Source organism: Girardinichthys multiradiatus, chromosome 5 (genome assembly GCF_021462225.1).
Source record: "Girardinichthys multiradiatus isolate DD_20200921_A chromosome 5, DD_fGirMul_XY1, whole genome shotgun sequence".
Lineage (NCBI taxonomy): Eukaryota > Metazoa > Chordata > Actinopteri > Cyprinodontiformes > Goodeidae > Girardinichthys > Girardinichthys multiradiatus.
Genome location: NC_061798.1, coordinates 32,413,261 through 32,434,376, shown reverse-complemented (window position 1 = coordinate 32,434,376; position 21,116 = coordinate 32,413,261). Strand labels below are relative to the sequence as shown.

The following is a 21,116-nucleotide window of genomic DNA, read 5'->3' as shown; positions in this document are numbered from 1 at the left end:
TACGAGTCTATGGAATGGGCAGGTTTAGAAATTTAATGAATAGATAATATTTCATGTTGAAAAGTATTTTTTTTTATCTTATTTTGTCATCGAATTTTATTTGCAAGTGTGTTTCTATATATGATTGATTCTAAATATGGGAGTAAAATAATCTCAGACATTTTTAGACATTGAATTTATAACACTGAATTTTTATCCAGTGCAATTATGTATGTGATTTTTTTTGTTCCACCAGCAACATTTTCACCTTAATTTATAAGTCATTCAACAGGTTTTCTTCCTCCACTTTTTTTTACTGGAGCAGATGCCAAAGTGCCAGTTCCTCTTCCTCCACCCATGAGGCATTGTAACTACGCAGGCCAATCACAAGCTACCACAGAAAAAAAAAAAAAAAACAGAAGCAAAGGGGAGGCTGCCTAGTGCTTAAATGCAGCCACAGATGATCAGTTTTTTACAAAGACACGCAGCTTCTGAATCATTCTGCTCTCCTTAGACATCCTAGTTTCGATGTTTGCAGAGAGGTTTTGATTCAATGTGCTCAGTTCCTACCTTGTTTGCAGAAATGTGGCTTTTCACAGTGGCCCTGCTGTTTGCTGCACTAGGTGAGTCATTTTTTTTTAACCATTGCAAACAAGCCAGAGTAGTAATTAAAACACTACGAACTGCTTATTATAACTATTTTTAATCATGTGGCATAGACAGAGGTCCGGCATGCATTTCACAACTGTTATTTACAGAGTGACTTTTTTGCATTCTTATCACACAACAGCACGTGTCCAGTGACTTGTGGTTTGAAACATTGTAGGATTATTTGTAATGTTTGTAATGTTTAACTTGACAGTCAAGCATTTATTGCACCATCACCATTAAGGATAAAAACTGACTGCTTGGAATGAGTTTTTCTGCAGCTCAATATGATGCTACAGGGAAACTCTATGATTCCTTCTCCCATGTCAACAAAAAAGATCCTTCACCTATATTTCAAATTGTAAACAAAACCATCTGGGTCATGTTGCGGAACAACGATTTCCATTGTTAAATGTAGCTTCAAATGTTCTACCGTCTGATTCATCCTAAAGAAATTAAAGTTACAGGTTTAACAGAATTTTAGAAGAGAAACTAAAGTCCTAACAGTGGAACCAACTCTCTCATGTTGGAAGCAACTTCATCTGCCTGATTCATTCTGATTCTAGTAAGATGAACTAGAATTTATTTTGCACAAATTAATTGCCTTTTTTTTCTAAACAATTGTCTGGTGTATAATTTCACCTTTAATCACCTGTCCCAGAGGATCAAACATATTTTTAAATCAGACAAACCAAAAATCCGTTTTCAAATGAAGCTTTTGGTTTATTAAGGGGAAAAGAGCTGAATTCATGGTTTCAATTATGGCATGTTTTCTAGGTCCTGAAGTAGCAAAGCAGCCCCAGACCATGACTCACTCGTTACTGTGCTAGTTTATCTGTTGTTTAGGGTCAGCAATGCTTTTAGTCTTGGAAGTCTCCCATGAATGCCATTGTGGCTCAGTATCCTTATTATTAAATCATTAACAGTGACCTTAACTGAAACAAGTGAGATCTGCAGTGCTTTGGCACTATATGCTGTTGTTGGTTCTTTTGTGCCCATCTGGAGGATTCATTGATACAGTGTTGAAGTAATTTTGGTAGGTAGCCACTCCTTTAGGGTTCATCATTGTTTCATGTTTTCTCCATTTGTAAATAATGGTTCTCATTGTGGTCCACTGGAGTCCCAAATCCTTAGAAATGACAATGTGACCCTTTCAAGACTAATAGATGTTAAAGATTTTGTTTCTTATCAAATATTGAATTTCTTGAGATAAGGGCATCCTGTGTTGCGTCTTGCGATTTTTAACCCTAATTAATGTTATCAGACAGGTTCTGTTTAAGTGATTTCCTCTAATTCTAGAGGTCCGGCAGTAATCAAGCCTAGGTTGGGCTAGTAAAGTGGTACCAAAAATATGAGTTTAATCACAGTGTATTCATGATTTAACATCAAGGTTAATTATATTTTTACAGAGAGCCTTGCTGGTTTGATTTAACATTGGTTTGGATACTATTTTTCCTTTAATAAACAAAATCATCATTTGTGCATTTACTCAGGTTATCTTTGTCTGGTTTTAAAATGTACTCCCTGATCTAAACATTTAAGTGTGGCAAAAACACAGCAACAGAATAAATCTCTGGAGGGCAAATACTTTTTCACAGGATGTATCACACTTAACAGTCACTTATTTCATGAGTCTTTTTACCAGACGCTTGTGGAGACTTTTACACAAAAACGTAAAACTTTTTCTCATAACATGTCATTTTCAAATTCTTCGGATCTTAAACATTTACTATTAACATTTATAATTCTTTATGTCTGTATATGCCACATCTGTATATTTCATAACAGATATGCAAATTGAAAAAAATTAACTTGTATTCTGTATGTTTTATATGTATACACATTTGGATTCCTTTTTCATTCCCAGGAAACTTAGCTGTTGACCACAGAAAGACTTCACTTTGTCTGCATGACATTTAACATTTCAAATAATTTGCATTGATTTGTATTTAAACCAATGTCCAGGGTGTACCCCGCCTCTCGCCCATAGATTGCTGGAGATAGGCACCAGCTTCTCCGTGACCCACTATGGAATAAGTGGTAGAAAATGACTGACTGACTGACTGAATGTATTTAAACCAGACTATTTTCCAAAGTGGACCTCTCTGTCTGGTAAAATGCTTTAAGGTGGCATTTGTTTTTAATTTATCTTGTCTAAATAACCTCAGTACATTTTAATTGAATAATTTAAGACCTTTTAAACAGTTTCCACTGTTTGCTTCAACATTTTTGCAGCATTTGTACCTTTAATTTAATTTTCAATATGCTACTTCTGCTTTAAAGTGCATCCTTAGTTTCAGCCTTTGTCAACTTTTTTCAAAATGTTGTATTTTGAAAAGGCTGAAAACAGCGAAACATAAAATTATTGATACTGCTTCTAGTACAGCTTTTACAACATAAATTCAAATGTTAAGCAACAGGCTGAACTTGCTGAGATGTGTTCATGAATTTTTTAGTTTTAATGTATGCTGACGTTTAAGCTCAACTTCATAACGTATGCTGAGTTGCCAAGAAGTTGGTGTCATAATTTCTTTATTTTCTATTTTTTTAAATTGTTCTAACAACAAAAGAGGAGTTCAACCTAAAAGTAGGAATATTTGTACTCACACACAACTAAAAATCATGTGTTTGGTACATTTGTTTGTATTTAAGCTTCTCTTTAAATGACTAAAATTTAGTTTAAAAATCTAAATAACATTATCTAGTTTTTGTGCTACTGTTGCTGATAGATACTGTTTGGTATCTACTTTGGTTCTGCAACCCTGATTTAAATGAATAGGTCCTTATCAGGCCTCTGCAGAGCTTGGTGAAATGTAGAGGAGCTAATTCAGGTGTGTTGAAGCAGGAAAACGTCAAATACATGCAGGACACCGTCCCTCAAGGACTGAAATTGGACCCCACTGTTTTAGTTTGTGTAGCTTCAGATAAGAGGAGAAAGAAGCAATGGCTTTGTTTCTAAACCTGCCGGAACAATGCATCTTTTGGTTTGAACTGCCACATGTCCAGAAAATGGATTTCATTAAATCTAAATGGGTTGATTTAAATTCAGCAAAAAGATACAATTAACTAAATGAGTATTATCATTCAGACAGATATGTGCAGACTTTATTTTTTGATGGCATCTGTTTAAAGAGTAAATGTGCTTATGTTAGTGTTTTTATGGATAACCTTTATGTTCTGCTGCAGAATGAAGAAGGTTTATTCACATAGTTTCACAATAATAACGAATTTTCAGTATCTTAGACAAAAATAACGTTTTGGTTCAGAAAGTAGTTTGGTGCAGCCTTCAGCTTGTACAAGGCAGATGAAGAAACCTTATGGTCTCTGTAGATAAAAACCGAAAGCTAACACCAAAAGGAAACTTCTCAAAATGAAAGATGTTAAAACATTTAAAGTATTTTGAAAGTTTTTTTACATTTAAAATAGATCAGACAAAAGAAACTAATGGAATTTAATTTATTTATAACAATAGATACTATATTTTTGTTGGCATAGCCAATTTGGACAACCGACTAAACACATCTTGAACAGGTAACTGGTAAAATAATTATGCTGTCATATTTTAAGGCAAACAAGCAGTAATAATACTGACATCTACCAAGACTCACTAAAATGAGGGTTGGTAGAAAATGTTTCATAGCAGGCGTGTTCTTGTTCAACTATTGTTAACAATGAGTTGCTTCTTTATCTTGTATGTTTCAGATTTCATTTCCTGTGCTAAGTTTGTGGCACCTTTCAACATGAAAGGAGTCATGGGTCAGGTGCAGTTTGACTCTGACAACCAGATTGCCAGAGTAAATGTTTCTGGTGCAGGATCCTGTGGTGTGGTAAACATTTCCCTCACCGTGTTCCCAGTTATGTACGGCCACTTCGGTCAACCCTGCTCTGAGACCAACATTGGCGTCAGCGTCTTCACCTTCACTGTTGATCCTTCTTCAAAGTTCCCCATCAATGTGTCACGTCTCTTTGAAGAAACATCAAACTTGGATGACCTTTCGCTGTCTTTGCAGACATGCAATGGCACCAAAGTATGCACAGTTATAAGTCAAGGTCAGACAGTATTGACTCGTCAGGCAAGGTTCACAGAATCTGTTGCTGGTAACATTTACATACGTGCTAATCTTAACAATACCAACCCAAGGCTTCTTGCAGACCTGGTGACTATTGGTCAGGTGAATGCCCCAGAAACCAATATCACAATTTTTGGATCCACAAGTGGAGCAAGTACTTGCAGCATACTGCTTGGAAGCTTAGATGCAGCAACTTTAACAGTTTTGGGTGTTGTAAAAGTTGGAAACCCTCAGAGTCCTCAGAAATCCCGCCAGGACCTAAGTGGCTTTACTGCATACACTTATCTTCTCCTCAGCTTGGGCTCCAGTTACAAGTGTGCGCAGGTATACACTATGTCAGAAAAAAAGGTGAGAGCTGTTATTAACATGGGAGGGATCATGGGATACTTCAACTTTCGTCAGGCTTCCCCGTTTGATCTGACACAGTTCAGCGTGAATCTGACAAACTTAAGGGAAAAGGTTGGGCCCTACCACGTCCATCATTTCCCTGTCCCTTCAGTCAGTTCAAGCCAGTGCTCTAATGATAATGTGGGTGGTCACTGGAATCCGTTTGCAGCCAACACAACTTCCTCAACATACCCTGCAGGGCCTGGGTCAACTCATGACATGTACGAGATTGGTGACCTGAGTGCCAAACATATGTTTCTTACAAACAGAAATGCAGTGGACATGACATTCACTGACTTCAACCTTCCTCTGTTTGGACAGAACAGCATTGTAGGTCGCTCAGTCGTGATTCATAAGGTTGGTGGTGCCAGATATGCTTGTGCCAGCATTGGCTATCCTGGAGAGGTGATCGTGGGCAGTGCCACATTTCAGACCCCCGTAGTTGGAAAGATCAAGTTTACTCAGTTGGTAAACAATCCCCTGTCGGATGTGTCCATCTTTATGGATATGTCATATGGAGATCCCACAACAACACCGACCCAAAACCATAACTGGCACGTTCATATATTCCCCATTAGCTCAGAGAGGGATGATGACAAAGGGTGGTGCAGCACAACAAGTGGCCACTGGAATCATTTTAACATCAGCACAACTGATAGCAGCTATGCCCTTCACTGCAGCCCATCTTGTCCCCTATGTTGTGAGACCGGAGACCTCGCCAATAAACACAGCACCATTAATCTTGACACCAACTTAGGAGGAGTGAACTCCAAACACTTTTTCACTGATGTCACTTCCTGGTTAGACGGGTCAGGTATTATTGGACGTTCTGTGGTCATCCATGAAGCACAAAGGGGAGGCCCGAGGATCGCTTGTGCCAATGTTACAATGATGCGGGTCCCTGAAGCCAGTTTAGGTAGTTGGTTTGGCCCTGGATCGTCCAGTGGAGAGGTGAAATTCTCTCAAGCTATCCCACAGGGCCCCACAGTAATCAGTGTGTCCCTAACATACCTACAGGGCTTAGCTGGAGGCTACCATGTCCACATTTTGCCCATTGTAGGTGGGAGGAGTGATCCCTGCTCTAATGCAAACATCCTGGGCCACTTCAACCCACTGGCCTGGAACACATCCAGTTCCCCTTCACCTGGAGTGGGCACTGTAGACCAGTATGAGATAGGGGACATCAGTGGGAAGTTTGGGATGCTCAATGGCCAAAATGACTTTAAGGCTGTCTATGAGGACCCTAACATGCCTCTTACTGGACCTTACAGCATCGTGGGAAGATCTGTTGTAGTCCACTACACCAATGGATCAAGGTGAGAACCAACAAGCTTTCAGATATATAATAATAAAGAAAAAAAAGATGACAGGGAATGAAAATGAAAGACAGAAGTTCATGAAATGTTTTACATAGTATTACCACAGCCTCCTTTGCTTTCAGTAGAACTGGGTTGCAACATTTTTACTCTAACCACAGATTCCTTGAATATAAGATCAATACTTAAAGTTCCTTCAAAGAAGAGGAAGTAGTTATCCTCCCGAAAGCCTTTCATGAGATAACGAAGAAGCACAAAAATGGCATAAAGTTGTAAGAGAACACAACAATGCCTTTGAAAAAGATATCCAATCTTCACTTTGTCTGGCCACAAAAGCAAACCTTGCCAATGTATTAAAGGTACCCGTATAAATTCTCACAGCCATAATCAGATAAACCTGAGTGTTTTGTGTTATAAAACTAAGATGTGTTCCTCTTTCTGAGGAGATTACTAAATATACAGAATATTGAGACAGAAAAAAATCATATAGGGTTTAAGCCTGCTGGGCTTTGCTATCCTGAGCCCGTCTCATAAAGGTGTGTGTGTATTTTCTCTACAGGATGAGGTGTGCAGATGTCTCAGCAGACAGAAATACAGGGGGACAATGGACCCTTGCCAAGGCTACATTTAACGGAACAGTGACTGGGACAATCACCATGGTAGAAACCACAAAAAGACCTTTACTTCTTCTTTTTGCTTGCTGCAGGATGTTTTCCTCTGACTTTAAACAATTAAATAACATTAACTAATACACTTATCCAATGTTGTATTTGTTTGAGATCTAGATGCTAAACCTCAAACAATGCAAAACATTACTGCATAGGTATTTAGTTTTTGCTTTAACAGAAAAGAGAAAATCTGCTGGCTGTGGCTAATGCAGCTTTAGATCTCAAACAGAGATAGCAGGTGCCCAGTGGAGGTTCAGTGTGCATCACACCCTGATATTTTTTTGATTCCTAAACAGCATACTTTCACTCATGTTGGAAACCTAAAACAGAAATTATGTAAGTAATGTGTAAAATGAATCAGAATCTCTCCTGTATAAAGAATATAGAAGATATATCACCAAACAGTTGACTTAAAGTCACCAAAAAAGGTATGTAGATTAACAGGATTCAAAAACTGTCAATGGAGGGAAGTGAATAGGAGGCACTTAAAGAGCATCTGAAGCAGAAGAGGAAATAAATAGACAAGAAACCTGGAAAGCACGGGTGAGAGATGCAGCTTAGCATCTATCTGCTGGTTAACTGTAAATGTGTTTTCACTGAACTATGAGGCTCACCCTGCTATCAGCTGTTTCTGTCAGCTGCCATCCAGAAGCCCCATACTGAGTCCTGCACTACACCTAAACCCCTAAAGAGCTATCAAGAAGGAAGCAACAACATTAGCTTATTTTGAGCTGGCAAAATAATTTTAGGAGTTCCTCCGCAATTACTAAAAAACACAAATATTCACACATTTAATGGATATGTCAGTATCAGTTTCTGTATTCAGAAGACATCAATCAGCCAGTATGTCTACTCATATCAGGCACCTTTGGTTTTTCTCTCTTCAAGCGCCAGCAAGTGTTTCCTGATGGGAGTACCAGTGATGTGGCACTGGAAGTTGACCTTAAGTCATCTGCAAGCCGAAATGTAAGTACTGTAGAGTGAGATGCATGTATAAGATTACAACTTTAGTCATTTAGAGCACTGGTCCGTGGTCCCAAATCATCAAGTATGGGGCCTTGAGATTCTCTTAAAATATCCTAAGTAAATATCCCAAATTAAAAGCATATTTATGGTGTAAATTTCACACAAGAAAAAAACAACTGTTCTTACAAATATTAAAAAATATGGGTAGTTAGTGCTGCCATTATACCTACTATAGTATATTACTAGTAATGCTTGTATGTGTAACCAATTAGTCAGGGCCACAAATCCATGCCACTGTGGTCCTTGGGGTCTGAAGCTGAAAGTTTTGGAAACAATCCATAAAAGTCAAAATCCTACAATAAAAAAAGGTTTTAAAAATATGTGATAATATGTTTTAAAGAGTTACTATAGAAACTTTCATTGTAACTCTTGAGGGGAAAAGAAGCTACAAATAGACTATACAATAACCCCACTTCATTCGCCATTTCAGGGAGAACAATGTGAGAAAAAACAAAATAAAGATTGATTAGAAAACAAGAGATCACCAAATAGTGCAATTTGTCTATTGACATTGATAAAAAGAACTAGGTGTCGGTTTTCTCTAATTATTCATGCATTTGTTTCTGCATGCATGTGTTTTTTTACATTTAAGAATTGAATCGAAAAAGAATGCAGAAACACATATTGTGTTTTAAATCTTCTTACAGATTCCTGTGGCCTCCTTATTTATTGCAAGCAACCGTGTGGATGCTGTGAGCGGCATGTGCAACACCGTGGGAGACACATTTAATCCCTTTAACATGAAGCTACTGGTGAGACTGGTACTGTTGAGTGGTGATACATCATCAGATGCAAATATATTTTCAATCTGAGGAGAATTTAAGGAACACTTTAGCATGAAATGATCCCAGATAAAATAATTTACAGCAAACTAAGACAAATGCAGACCAGAAAGAGTACAAATAGTTGGGATGTTTGTGGCTTATTTTTAATAGATACTTCATTTCATTATCTGCAGAACACATGGAATGAGATAGGTTACTTTCAATAAACTGTGCAAAAAATTATACCAGGGCGTTCTTTTAGAGCCCTGATAAAATTGCATTTAATCTCAGATAGTTGGTATTCACAGTCTTAATCCCATATATCTTTGCTCTTTTTTGTGGTAATTGTATATCCTACACCCTCATTTCTATTTCTCTTTCAGAGCTCCAGCTGTTCATTAGAAAATCAGTTGAGCTGTGTGGTGGGGGACATTTCCGCAAGGCAAGGCAACATCAGCCTGACTGGGAGAGAAGTCTACACTGATAGCAACATCCAGCTCTCAGGGGACCACACAGGTGAGGCACTTGAAAATAGTATCTGTAGCAGTGGGAAACATCAAAGGCTTAAGCAGCAATGCTAGTTTTACAGTTCCTTACATAAAACCCCTTCCATTCATCATTTTGTTGAGCTTAATAATGTGACTTAATATTATGTATATGATTCAAGTTGTTCACAGATCTCTTGTGCTGAAGAGTGATAGCAACATCCTTGCATGTGCTGACATCCTCCCAGAATCCCAGTCTGCAAAGCAGACCTTTCCCAGTGTGAGCTCCTTCAGCCGGTCAGTATGAAATATTTCTCTCACAATTCACTTATTTATCTTTTTTTTTTTTTTTTAAAAGGGGGAAAAATAATTCACTTATTTTTGCAAACACAGCCCCAGTCCTAACAACATCCGACTCCTGAACTGCTCATGCGACAAAATCTTTTTAAATTCCCTTAAAGCATTCCAGATATGGGAATATCTGACTGTAAATATCAGAGACAAGCTCTGCTATAAATTTAACAATGACCTAACAAGTAAAGAGTTTCATGTATTCTTAAGTGCAGTGTTTAAAAGATTTTGTTATTGGCTTTATTTTTTGTTTGCAACACTCTATTGCTCTAGGTTGCACCTGTAGAAACTAAGGTGTGTCATACTGCAAAAACCTGTAGAATTTCTAAATTTACTAATCGATTTTATAAATTCAATTTGTTTTTGACAGACCTGATAAAAACACAATAAATTAGTCATATGCCCCTTCACCATTTTTGCAACCATTTTTGTTCCTTTGTTTTATTCCCACATTTTATCCTGATTTGCCACCATTTTTTATTTTCTGTATTTTATTTTTCCGTATTTAAATTTAATTGCATTTTATTTTCTGATAACCATCTAATTGATTGTGGTTTTCATTCCTGTCTGGGTCAGTTGACTCATGAGTTTTATCTCATGATAAGCCAAAGTTACTATGAGCCACTACTTGATGGTAGATATTATTTATTGGGTCACATTACAACACTTCACTATGTGTAGATTTTAGAAAATTACTTTGAACTATTGGTTGTCAAAGCAGTACGAAACATCTTTATTGCGGGTACAATTTGATGCATGGTTGGTAAGTAACACCCTATGGTGGACGGCCAGTTTCAGGCTTACCCACAAAAGTCACAAAAGGGGAAGAATTGAAATGACCAGAACCCTTTACATACAGACTGGAATCCATAGTGTCTAGTAAGTATTTGTCCATACAAATGTTGCATGTAAAAAAACAAACTGTCAAAATGTGTACTTTTCTGGGGTTTTTTCTTGAAAACTAAATGCATGCAGAACTTGATATTCATCAGTTGCACCACGTAGCTGGGTATTAGTGGAACCTTGAAAACAAATGTTGGATTAAGCAATATCCACAAAGCAAAACGTAATTTATAAAAATCTAAAACAGCCAACATTGTCGAACTGTCGTGACAATGTGGATGAAAGGTTAAAAGTCACCTACATGAGGATATCTCAGGCCCTGTCCACACTCAACAGATATTTTGCTAAACATAAATTTTTCCGCTGCATTTGCACTTATCATTCATATGCAAACTGCGGTTTTGGCGAGAGCAGCTGAGATTCTTGAAAACACTTTTTTATGAAGTGAAGATTAGAAAAATCTCTGTTGTGGTGCATATATATGGGGCTGATGTCTGGAGATTTTTAAAAACAATGACATGGTTGCTCACTCTGGCGCTTTATGTGTAATTCCACATCTGTCTCACTTTGTGGTGACTTTGTTTTAACTTAACTTTAAATGTAAGATGACAAAAAAATCCATGACTGAGAGGAAAGAAAACATGAGCTGTGGCCTATTTCGGAGAATCTAGCCTTTAGTCTAGCACTGCTTTAACCAAGCTCTGGATCGTCTTTTGAAGTTTGATGTTGTCAGTATTAACATTATTCCCCCTGTTGTTGCAGCTTCTGTATTACAACGTTTTTTTAATCCAACAGACCACGTAGAGTCAAAAACAAAGGAAAAAATATCTGCTTACAAAAAGTATCCAAGCATCAAGTGGGCTAACCGAACTGATACTTTGAATATCCTTGTTTAGACTAAATTTGGCTTAAAAAAAAATCTTATTTTCATCCTATTTTGCAGGGTTACATTAAAAAAAGGACTAGCCCGACATAAAATAGACATACAACAGATGTCCATGGATAGACACTGCTGTGTAATAATACGGCTCTAGGTTAATGTGTCTTACACAATTGCTGGGATAGGTCTGAATTGAATTGACTTAAATGAAAGCTGCTTTAAAAGCGTAAGGTTAATATTTTTATATTTGTTAATGTAAAAATTAAGATAAAGGATAAAAAAAAATCTTGAAAATATTTAGCCTGCATGCTCACGATCAGCACCACAAAATGATTGACTGATTAAATCTAACAAAGTGTGCAAACACATGTGGCTAACAGCCAAAAAGGCTGAGTCCAAAGTACTTCTGTTTTCTGCACTCCCTAGGAAAAAAATAACCTCTCATTATATATAATTATGCATCTATTTGGTAATTTACCTCTTTTAACCATCCAGACACCACTTTTAAGCCCAACCAGTAAAACTGGTATTTTATGTCAGGAAGAGCTGCTCTTTTTATTCAGGATTTAATAGATACTGTATTGCTGTTTTCATCCAGAGGGCATTGCATTTGTGACTTTAAGTGATTCAGTTTGCCTTAGTCTCTACAAAGTCTGAGTGTTGTTTTGGTTTGCAGACAAGAACCAGACTAAATCTGGAAGCGTGCGAAGACAAGCTGAGTGCAATATACAACCTTATTAGGGTTTTTATTGCAAACACAAAGAGTTAAAAGGCTTAGTGTCAGTATGTTGGCACAAACACACAATTATAGGTTAAACCACTGCTAAATTTGGCTGACCTGTAGAAAAAAAAAATCAGATAATCTAGTTTAGATCCGAGCCAAACAATTCCGGAGGATTTCCATCACTGCTGTCTGGGTTTGAATCCAGTTATTTGTTCTCACAAAACTAAAAGTTATTTCTTTTTACTCATACCCAGATATGATTTTCGGAGGAGAGTGGCAGATGTTCTGCAGACAGAAATGGTGAGGATAACCATCTTGCCCGGCTCTCCAGTCTCTGCAGCCAATGACCTATGTCAAACAGTCAACTACATGCTGTCTGGTAAGGCAGATACATGCATAATTTGCATCATCTTTTTGTTATACATACAGTACAACACACCAAGGACTATGAGACAAGTCTTTTAAATATGTCAAAAGCCCCTTTCTCTCTTTTAGATTGAATAAATCTGCAGTGCCTTGTAAAATTATTAACACATCTTGAACATTTTGACATTCTGTCACAACTACAAATTTTAAAGTGGCTGTGACATCAAATGTTTATGATAAATCCAATTACATTTATGGAAAGGAAACGATAATAACATTTTTCAAACTGTATATTCATGCCATTGAAATGAACAATTGTTGAGATATATGATCATAAATTTCACTATATAGGCACCTCCAGACTACTCCTTTGGGCTCTTTTATGACATAGAAGGGGAACCTTCTATGTCATAAAACTGACTGCAGCTACAATGGCTGACAACACAAACAGTAGCAAAGAATCTGTTTCCGCACCACCATGAAACAGAACAAGCACAACATCAGTATTATAAGAAACAAATGTAGCTTCGCTGCACTCAGTGAACTCACCCGTTGTAGAAACAAACAGGAAAATATCTACATGCATAAAATGAGACGTGAAGCAGTTTTAGCTGGCTCAACGTCCACATAATTAGTTGTTTTGGACTTGTTATGGTTCTTGGAGCTCCTCTGGGCTTCGCAGCCGACCGGACAGGAGCAGATACAGTGTAAATCCAGGGTTACAGTTAATACAGAACTGAGTGAAACAACCGGAGGCGAAGTGAGCATCATGGAGCAATATTAGAATTTTTAAAAAACATTTATTTAAATATATTGTATGCGCATGTAATTTATTTTCTTTTAATGATAATAATTTTGGATTTTTATTAATAATAAAATAATTAACAATAACTACCGATGTCTAAATGTACTTTTGTGACAAGGAAGTGTTGTTACCTGCTGAGTCTTGATCCGTTTAGCAACAGCAGCGGCAACCTTTTCCTTGGCGATCTTTTCCCATGAGGTGCTCTGAACAGCATCGTTATAGACTCTGCTTCAACATTCTCCTTCGTCTGTCAGATATCCTGACTGCTGACATCATTTCTCTTACAACTTCAGAGGTATCTTATTTGAAGCAAATTGCCAAAAAGTCCTCCAAACATACATGGCTGTGCTTGGTGGGACCAGTCCATTTGTTTCTCTTCAGTTTTCCAGCTCTGATCCAGGCTGCTCTGATCCTCTTCACAAAGTAGTGTAGACTCAGAGCTGCTGTCGTAGTGTTGCTGGCACCACCAGCAATGCACCATTTCACCATATTAACACTGTTTTTAACAAAACTTGGCTTCTACCTGAACCATTTATCATTGACACTCACACAATGAATGACAGGAGACTTCCCCTTTGACATAATTTCCGGGGAACTTTGGACTTGCAAAATCTAACAACAAAAATGTCTTTTTTGTGTCACAATTGTCTTTTATCACATCTTTAATTCTAATATAATGTCAATTACTGCCCTTCAATATTAAGTTGTTTTCTTTAAATTTCAACATTTGTGGGAAAAGCGTGTCACAGGCACTTTAATGTATTGAACTAGGATTTTTATATTATAGACCAACGCAAAGTCATGCATGACAGTGAAGTGGAAGGAAAATGATCCATAATTTTAAACGTATTTACAAATAAAAATCTAGAAAATGTGACACACATTTGTATACAGCTCCCTATGTCAATACCATGTAGAATCACATTTGGATTGAATTACAGCTGTAAGTCTTTAAGGAATGTCACTACCAGCTTTAATCTAGAATGAAAAATTGTTCCCTTTTCTGCTATACCAAATGTCCCAACTCAGATTGGAATGAAAGTATATGTTAACATCAATTCTCAAATTGTGCTACAGATTCTCAGTTGGATTTAGGTCTGGACTGTGACAGGACCATTCTAACACATGAATATGCTTTAAATGTAATCTTTCCATTTTATCACTGGCTTTTTAATGACATTCTCATGCTGGAAGGAGAACCTCGGCCTCAGTCTCAAGTCTTTACAGACTCCAATAGGTTTACTTCCCTTCCAGGAGTGTCCTGTATTTAGCTCTGTCCATTTTCCCATCAACTCTGTTCAGTTTCTCTGCTCCTGCTGAAGGAAAGTCTCCCCAGATCATGACGCTGCCACCACATATGTTTCACATCGAGATGTTGTGCTCAGGGTGATGTGCAGTGTTCATTTCTCTCTAGAGTCCCTTTGATTTCACCTGACCATAGTACCTTCTTTCACATGTTTGCGCTGAGTGCTACATGGTTTGAGGTAAACTGCAAACTTGTGGCTTAAGTCAGGATTTCTGCCACTCTTCCATAAGATTTATGGACTCCATAACTAGTAGTTGTCTTTTTTAATGGATTCTCCCACCAAAGCTGTGGATGTCTGCAGTTCCTTCAGAAATATTATCAACATCTTGGCTGCTTTTCTGATTGATGCTGTAAACTTGACCATAGCTTTATCCCTGAGCTGTCTTCTGTGTTGTTTGCTCTTCATGATAATGCTCGTTCACGGATGCTCTCTAAACAAACCTTTGAGGCTTTCACAGAACAGTTGGATTTATATTTAGATAAAATTAAATGCAACTGGACTCAGTTTACTAATTAGGTGACATCTGAATGCACACATTGGTGTCCTGGACATTATTTTGGGAAATCAGGTTAAAGGACACTAATTACAAATGCAAGCCGCACTTTTCCAATGTGTATTTAAAAACCACTTATCATTTTTCTTCCACTTCCTATTTACTACTTTGCATAGATCAATCACATAAAATCCAAATTGATTACACTGAATTGTGTGAAATGTGACAAAATGTAAAAAAGAAACGTATAAGGTATATTAATAATTTTGCAAATCACTGAAACATAAACTCAGAACAAAAATACATTACATGTAATATGGTTGAAATCGATGTCAGATAAGTCCCAGTATGATGTTATTATGGCCTTTAAGAACTTTGGAAAACTTTGCAGCTAATCTTTGCAACAGCGTAATAGTGGTTAAGTGATGCAAACATGTAACAATAAAAGTAAATTGTAATTTGGAAAAAAGCAGCATTCAGGATGATTTATGCTGTATTTACTTCCAAGTGTATGGTATTGTGTCTAAAATTCTAACTTCATCAGTTTTTTAAGTCTATGTGCCCAAGGCTTCTAACACTAAACTGCGAAGCTTGAAAGTCCAGAAACCAGGACAATGAACAATTACAGGCATTGAAAATCTTTAGAAAACCAAAAACTGCTTAGTAACCTGACGCCAGGGTTGAGTGTCTGTGCGTCTCATTTTCTGACCCTTCCTCTTTCCCAGGGGGGTGAAACAGAGCGGTATCTGTACAGAAGTTCTATACAGTGTAGTACAGGACAGGTAATTTTATCCTCACAAGTCTCCCACAAGGTAAAAAGTTTACCACTGCAATGAGACCCTTGAACCCCTCCCCTACTCCTCCTTTTTCCTGTGCTCGTATGCCTGGTAGAGGCACTAGAAAAGTTGCAGGTAAGACATCTTAAAATGATGTTTCCCTTGTTAGCGTTAAGGAGGGAAATGTTTTGATTTACAAACCGTGTGATTAGATAAGCTTCCCACATAAACATATAGTGGGCTTTTATTTAGGTACAGTAATTATTCAATAAAACAAAGCTTGATGTGCTTTCTTGCTGAATATCAGAATTGTTATTGTAAAATGTTGAATGATTTTGTGTATTTTAAAGGGGATGTCAGCACAGAACTGCTTAATTCTGTCAAAACCAGTAGGACGATGGGCCCGTTCAGAGAGTCTGGCACATGTACAAGTAAGTACACTCCATACAACCACTTATGTTTAGCTTTTACCTTTACATTTATGTTAGATTATTTAGACACCTTTTGATGTGAGAGACTTCGACTTTAATGGACAAAAGACTGGAAGAGGTCCCTAAAGACTGTACAGGTCCTTCTCAAAATATTAGCCTAACTTTGGCATTAGCTTTTTCTTAAAGAACAGCAAGTTGTGCAAAACGTACTGAAACACTGAACAGTTGGATATGTGAATTCAAAAGTTTAGAGGGGATCACATTAAGGTCAACCTGTAAAGGTTACAGTGCATTTTAGGTTCATCTGGAAATTTTCACCCAGAACCCAAATATCCTATATAACGTTTGGTGAGCAGTGTACATATGATCTGATATTTATCTGCTACAATAAATCTTTTATTTATTTATTATTTATATGTGTCATTTTTAAAACTAAACTGGAAATAAATTAACTTAATAAATAAATACATTTATTTATATATGTATTTATATATATATCAAATATACAGGTCCTTCTCAAAAAATTAGCATATTGTTATAAAGTTCATTATTTTCTATAATGTAATGATGAAAATTTAACATTCATATATTTTAGATTCATTGCACACTAACTGAAATATTTCAGGTCTTTTATTGTCTTAATACGGATGATTTTGGCATACAGCTCATGAAAACCCAAAATTCCTATCTCACAAAATTAGCATATTTCATCCAACCAATAAAAGAAAAGTGTTTTTAATACAAAAAACGTCAACCTTCAAATAATCATGTACAGTTATACACTCAATACTTGGTCGGGAATCCTTTGGCAGAAATGACTGCTTCAATGCGGCGTGGCATGGAGGCAATCAGCCTGTGGCACTGCTGAGGTCTTATGGAGGCCCAGGATGCTTCGATAGCGGCCTTTAGCTCATCCAGAGTGTTGGGTCTTGAGTCTCTCAACGTTCTCTTCACAATATCCCACAGATTCTCTATGGGGTTCAGGTCAGGAGAGTTGGCAGGCCAATTGAGCACAGTGATACCATGGTCAGTAAACCATTTACCAGTGGTTTTGGCACTGTGAGCAGGTGCCAGGTCATGCTGAAAAATGAAATCTTCATCTTCATAAAGCTTTTCAGCAGATGGAAGCATGAAGTGCTCCAAAATCTCCTGATAGCTAGCTGCATTGACCCTGCCCTTGATGAAACACAGTGGACCAACACCAGCAGCTGACACGGCACCCCAGACCATCACTGACTGTGGGTACTTGACACTGGACTTCTGGCATTTTGGCATTTCCTTCTCCCCAGTCTTCCTCCAGACTCTGGCACCTTGATTTCCGAATGACATGCAGAATTTGCTTTCATCCGAGAAAAGTACTTTGGACCACCGAGCAACAGTCCAGTGCTGCTTCTCTGTAGCCCAGGTCAGGCGCTTCTGCCGCTGTTTCTGGTTTAAAAGTGGCTTGACCTGGGGAATGCGGCACCTGTAGCCCATTTCCTGCACACACCTGTGCACGGTGGCTCTGGATGTTTCTACTCCAGATTCAGTCCACTGCTTCCGCAGGTCCCCCAAGGTCTGGAATCGGCCCTTCTCCACAATCTTCCTCAGGGTCCGGTCACCTCTTCTCGTTGTGCAGCGTTTTCTGCCACACTTTTTCCTTCCCACAGACTTCCCACTGAGGTGCCTTGATACAGCACTCTGGGAACAGCCTATTCGTTCAAAAATTTCTTTCTGTGTCTTACCCTCTTGCTTGAGGGTGTCAATAGTGGCCTTCTGGACAGCAGTCAGGTCGGCAGTCTTACCCATGATTGGGGTTTTGAGTGATGAACCAGGCTGGGAGTTTTAAAGGCCTCAGGAATCTTTTGCAGGTGTTTAGAGTTAACTCGTTGATTCAGATGATTAGGTTCATAGCTCGTTTAGAGACCCTTTTAATGATATGCTAATATCTTGTGAGATAGGAATTTTGGGTTTTCATGAGCTGTATGCCAAAATCATCCGTATTAAGACAATAAAAGACCTGAAATATTTCAGTTAGTGTGCAATGAATCTAAAATATATGAATGTTAAATTTTCATCATGACATTATGGAAAATAATGAACTTTATTATAATATGCTAATATTTTGAGAAGGACCTGTATTTCTGGTTTTAATAATGCATGTTGCATGTTATTTTTTGAGACATTAAAGCATTTTTATATTTTAGATTCTTCCAAATAGACACCCCATGTAATTTTAAAAAGAATGTCAGAGTCTATAAACAGTATATGAACCAGAGCCCCAGCTAAAGGAGATTCTTGAATAACGTGCATGATCCTTTCTGATTTCTTCAGGAATTTCTGCAGGGCAGATCTTAGTGCCAGGATTGTTCCCATTGTGCCTGATGTTTGCTGCTGCCTTCCTGCTACCATCTGCTGCTTCTACATAAAGTCTGATCATCAAAGTGGAGACACATGGATCCTCCTGTCATAAAACTGTGAATCTGAAATGTCACCCACCAAATGTTACATTGGTCACTGAGTAAATAATGGACAGTTCTGTACAAACCTTATGTGCAAATGAAGATCTTCCAGGTTTTATCAAAGAACTAATTTAGGTCATAAATACAGATAGACTACTTGGTATGTCTGCTTATGTTTTTTTGTAGAAATGTCATGTTTTGGCAACTGTTATTGTTATTCATGTGGGTAAGAGGTATTCCTGTTTCTTGAACTTCAATTTAAATAGTTGTAAATACCTCAAATTTTTGAATAAAATTTTTCAGAATTGTATTATTTCTGTCCTGCTTGACAGAGAAAGAAGATAATTTGATGAGTGACAAGAAAAAGAGGCACCAAAAGTTGCTGAACGCTAAACAAAAGGATCCAAATGCAGATTTTGTTAATTAGCCAAAGGTCAGAAAACATGAGCATTAGGGGCATTGTTTACTCACTCTGAAAGAAAGTGGGCAGCACCAAAAATAGTTATAATAATAAAACAGCAAATTATGTGTAGATTTGTTTTTTAAGAGAGATCATTTAGGATATGGTACTTTCCTAAATGATCTCTCATATAATAATCAAATGAATTTATTTCAGTGATTTGTTTTGCCATGAATGAAGTTTTTTTTCTACTACTTATCTTTGTGGTCCTACCTTAATGGCAGGTTTTCACAATGTTAATATTGTAGACAGTTATTAATTTATTTAAACATGAATCAGTTTCTGAATCTTAGTTTTAAGCTAATTTTCCTTATGACCCTCAACAAAATATGATATTGCACAATAAACAATTTTTAAGTGATTAGAATTACTGCTATATGAAAATTTATTTAATGTTCCTGCTTACATATACTAAATTATGAGTGTTTAAATAGAATCTTCTATTTTTAATGCTGAGAAATAAAAGCACTCATAACGCTTTATTTCAGTGTGACACTTACTCGGAATAATAATGATAATAGGAGATTAATAGGCTTTTATTCTTCTCTGGCTTAGAAAAAAAATGATTAAACATTAAAGTGAGTCAGATTTTGCACAAGTCTAGAAAAATGCCTCTTTAAGCATTGTTAGTTTTTTAAAAGGAAATATAGAACTTTTAAAGATAATTACTATGCCAATATATAACAAAACAAGAAGAAGAGTCAAGAAAAGGTTTTTCCTTTTTATTTCCTTAATCATGTATTTAAGTGTGCTGTTAGTGGAGTATGTTTCAAGGTAAAACTGGAGGGGAAATCATTATGAGAAACTTGAATTTCTTTTGTTTTGAGTGAGAAAAGTAGGTAGGAAAAAGGAAATTTTCTTTTTGCAAATTCAGTATGTGATAATTTGAGGTAAAATGTTTAGGTACAAGTTTGTATGTGTAGGGTGTATAGATAGATTTTCTTTTCCAGAATTAGTGCCTTTAGATAAGGGTTACCAACCATCTTTTAAAATATTGAGCCGTCATAGTGTAGACTTCAAAGATCTTGTTTCATTATTATAAAAACTAACATTGAAGAAACTTTGATTTGTTTTTGGTAAGATTTAGAATAACTTTATTCATGGATGAGAAATTATTTCTATAAGATAATAAAAACATTTGAAATGCGAAACGGTCTTTATGGTTGAACTGGAGTCTGCTGCATATAGTGGGATATGAATTTTACCTGTCGGTCTTGCTAAGTGCCTCGAGAATACATTTAATGTGCATTGGAGATTCATAAACAAGACATACGGGATTATATTGAGTATAAACACAGCACCCTCCACAAGTACTGGTGTTCCTGGTAAAGATGTGTAGAAAAACCTTAAAACATATAGTTACTACAGAGACTTGGCGACCCCAAGGTGCAACTCTTTGGTTCTATTATCTAATGGTGAGCTTTGGAGATATTTTTTTTACTCCATTACCATCCTCCTCAATTTGCCTGTTGGCAAAATTAAGTTGAGTTCTCGTTTAATCTTGTTTTGTCACAGTTCTGTTTTTTTTTTACACATTCTAAGTATTACTCTGAATGTGGTTTGGACAAGTTTAAGTGAGTAGCCTACCTTGTTTCTTGTCAACATTCCCTGACTGATGAAGATAAGCAAATGTCGGCCTTTCCTGATTGGTAATTACTGTTGTCTTTCCTATTTTAAACAATGGTGAAAAGAAATTAACGTCTGTGTAACATTCAAGATTCTTTATTTGTCTCCCTTGGGAGAAATTCTCTCTGGGTATCAGGATGACAGGAAAACAGAAAATGACAGATAATTAAATGACAATTCTTTACATGTTTAAAATATATATATATAGACTATGAATCACAAATGTTTTCCAATTAAATTTTTTGGAACCGATAGAACACCCCAGTCAAT

General features: G+C 36.9%; 1 protein-coding gene across 1 annotated transcript; it reads left to right on the top strand.

The window, feature by feature from the left end:
• The first annotated feature begins 445 nt into the window (after positions 1-445).
• On the top strand, positions 446-19,070 carry cusr (Copper-only SOD repeat protein). The gene is made up of 10 exons (XM_047364343.1): positions 446-602; positions 4,330-6,400; positions 6,960-7,059; positions 7,957-8,034; positions 8,742-8,846; positions 9,242-9,374; positions 9,526-9,640; positions 12,396-12,520; positions 16,239-16,319; positions 18,633-19,070. Exons 1-10 carry the CDS (start codon positions 533-535, stop codon positions 18,725-18,727), a joined length of 2,973 nt encoding a protein of 990 aa, XP_047220299.1. The 5' UTR covers positions 446-532; the 3' UTR covers positions 18,728-19,070.
• Positions 19,071-21,116: the final 2,046 nt, after the last annotated feature.

Excerpts from the sequence above, each read along its gene's own strand:
- cusr (XM_047364343.1), top strand. The coding sequence starts at position 533 with ATGTGCTCAGTTCCTACCTTGTTTGCAGAAATGTGGCTTTTCACAGTG. Across the intron at positions 8,035-8,741 it reads AGTCATCTGCAAGCCGAAAT|ATTCCTGTGGCCTCCTTATT; the intron begins GTAAGTACTGTA and ends ATCTTCTTACAG. Across the intron at positions 16,320-18,632 it reads AGAGTCTGGCACATGTACAA|GAATTTCTGCAGGGCAGATC; the intron begins GTAAGTACACTC and ends TGATTTCTTCAG.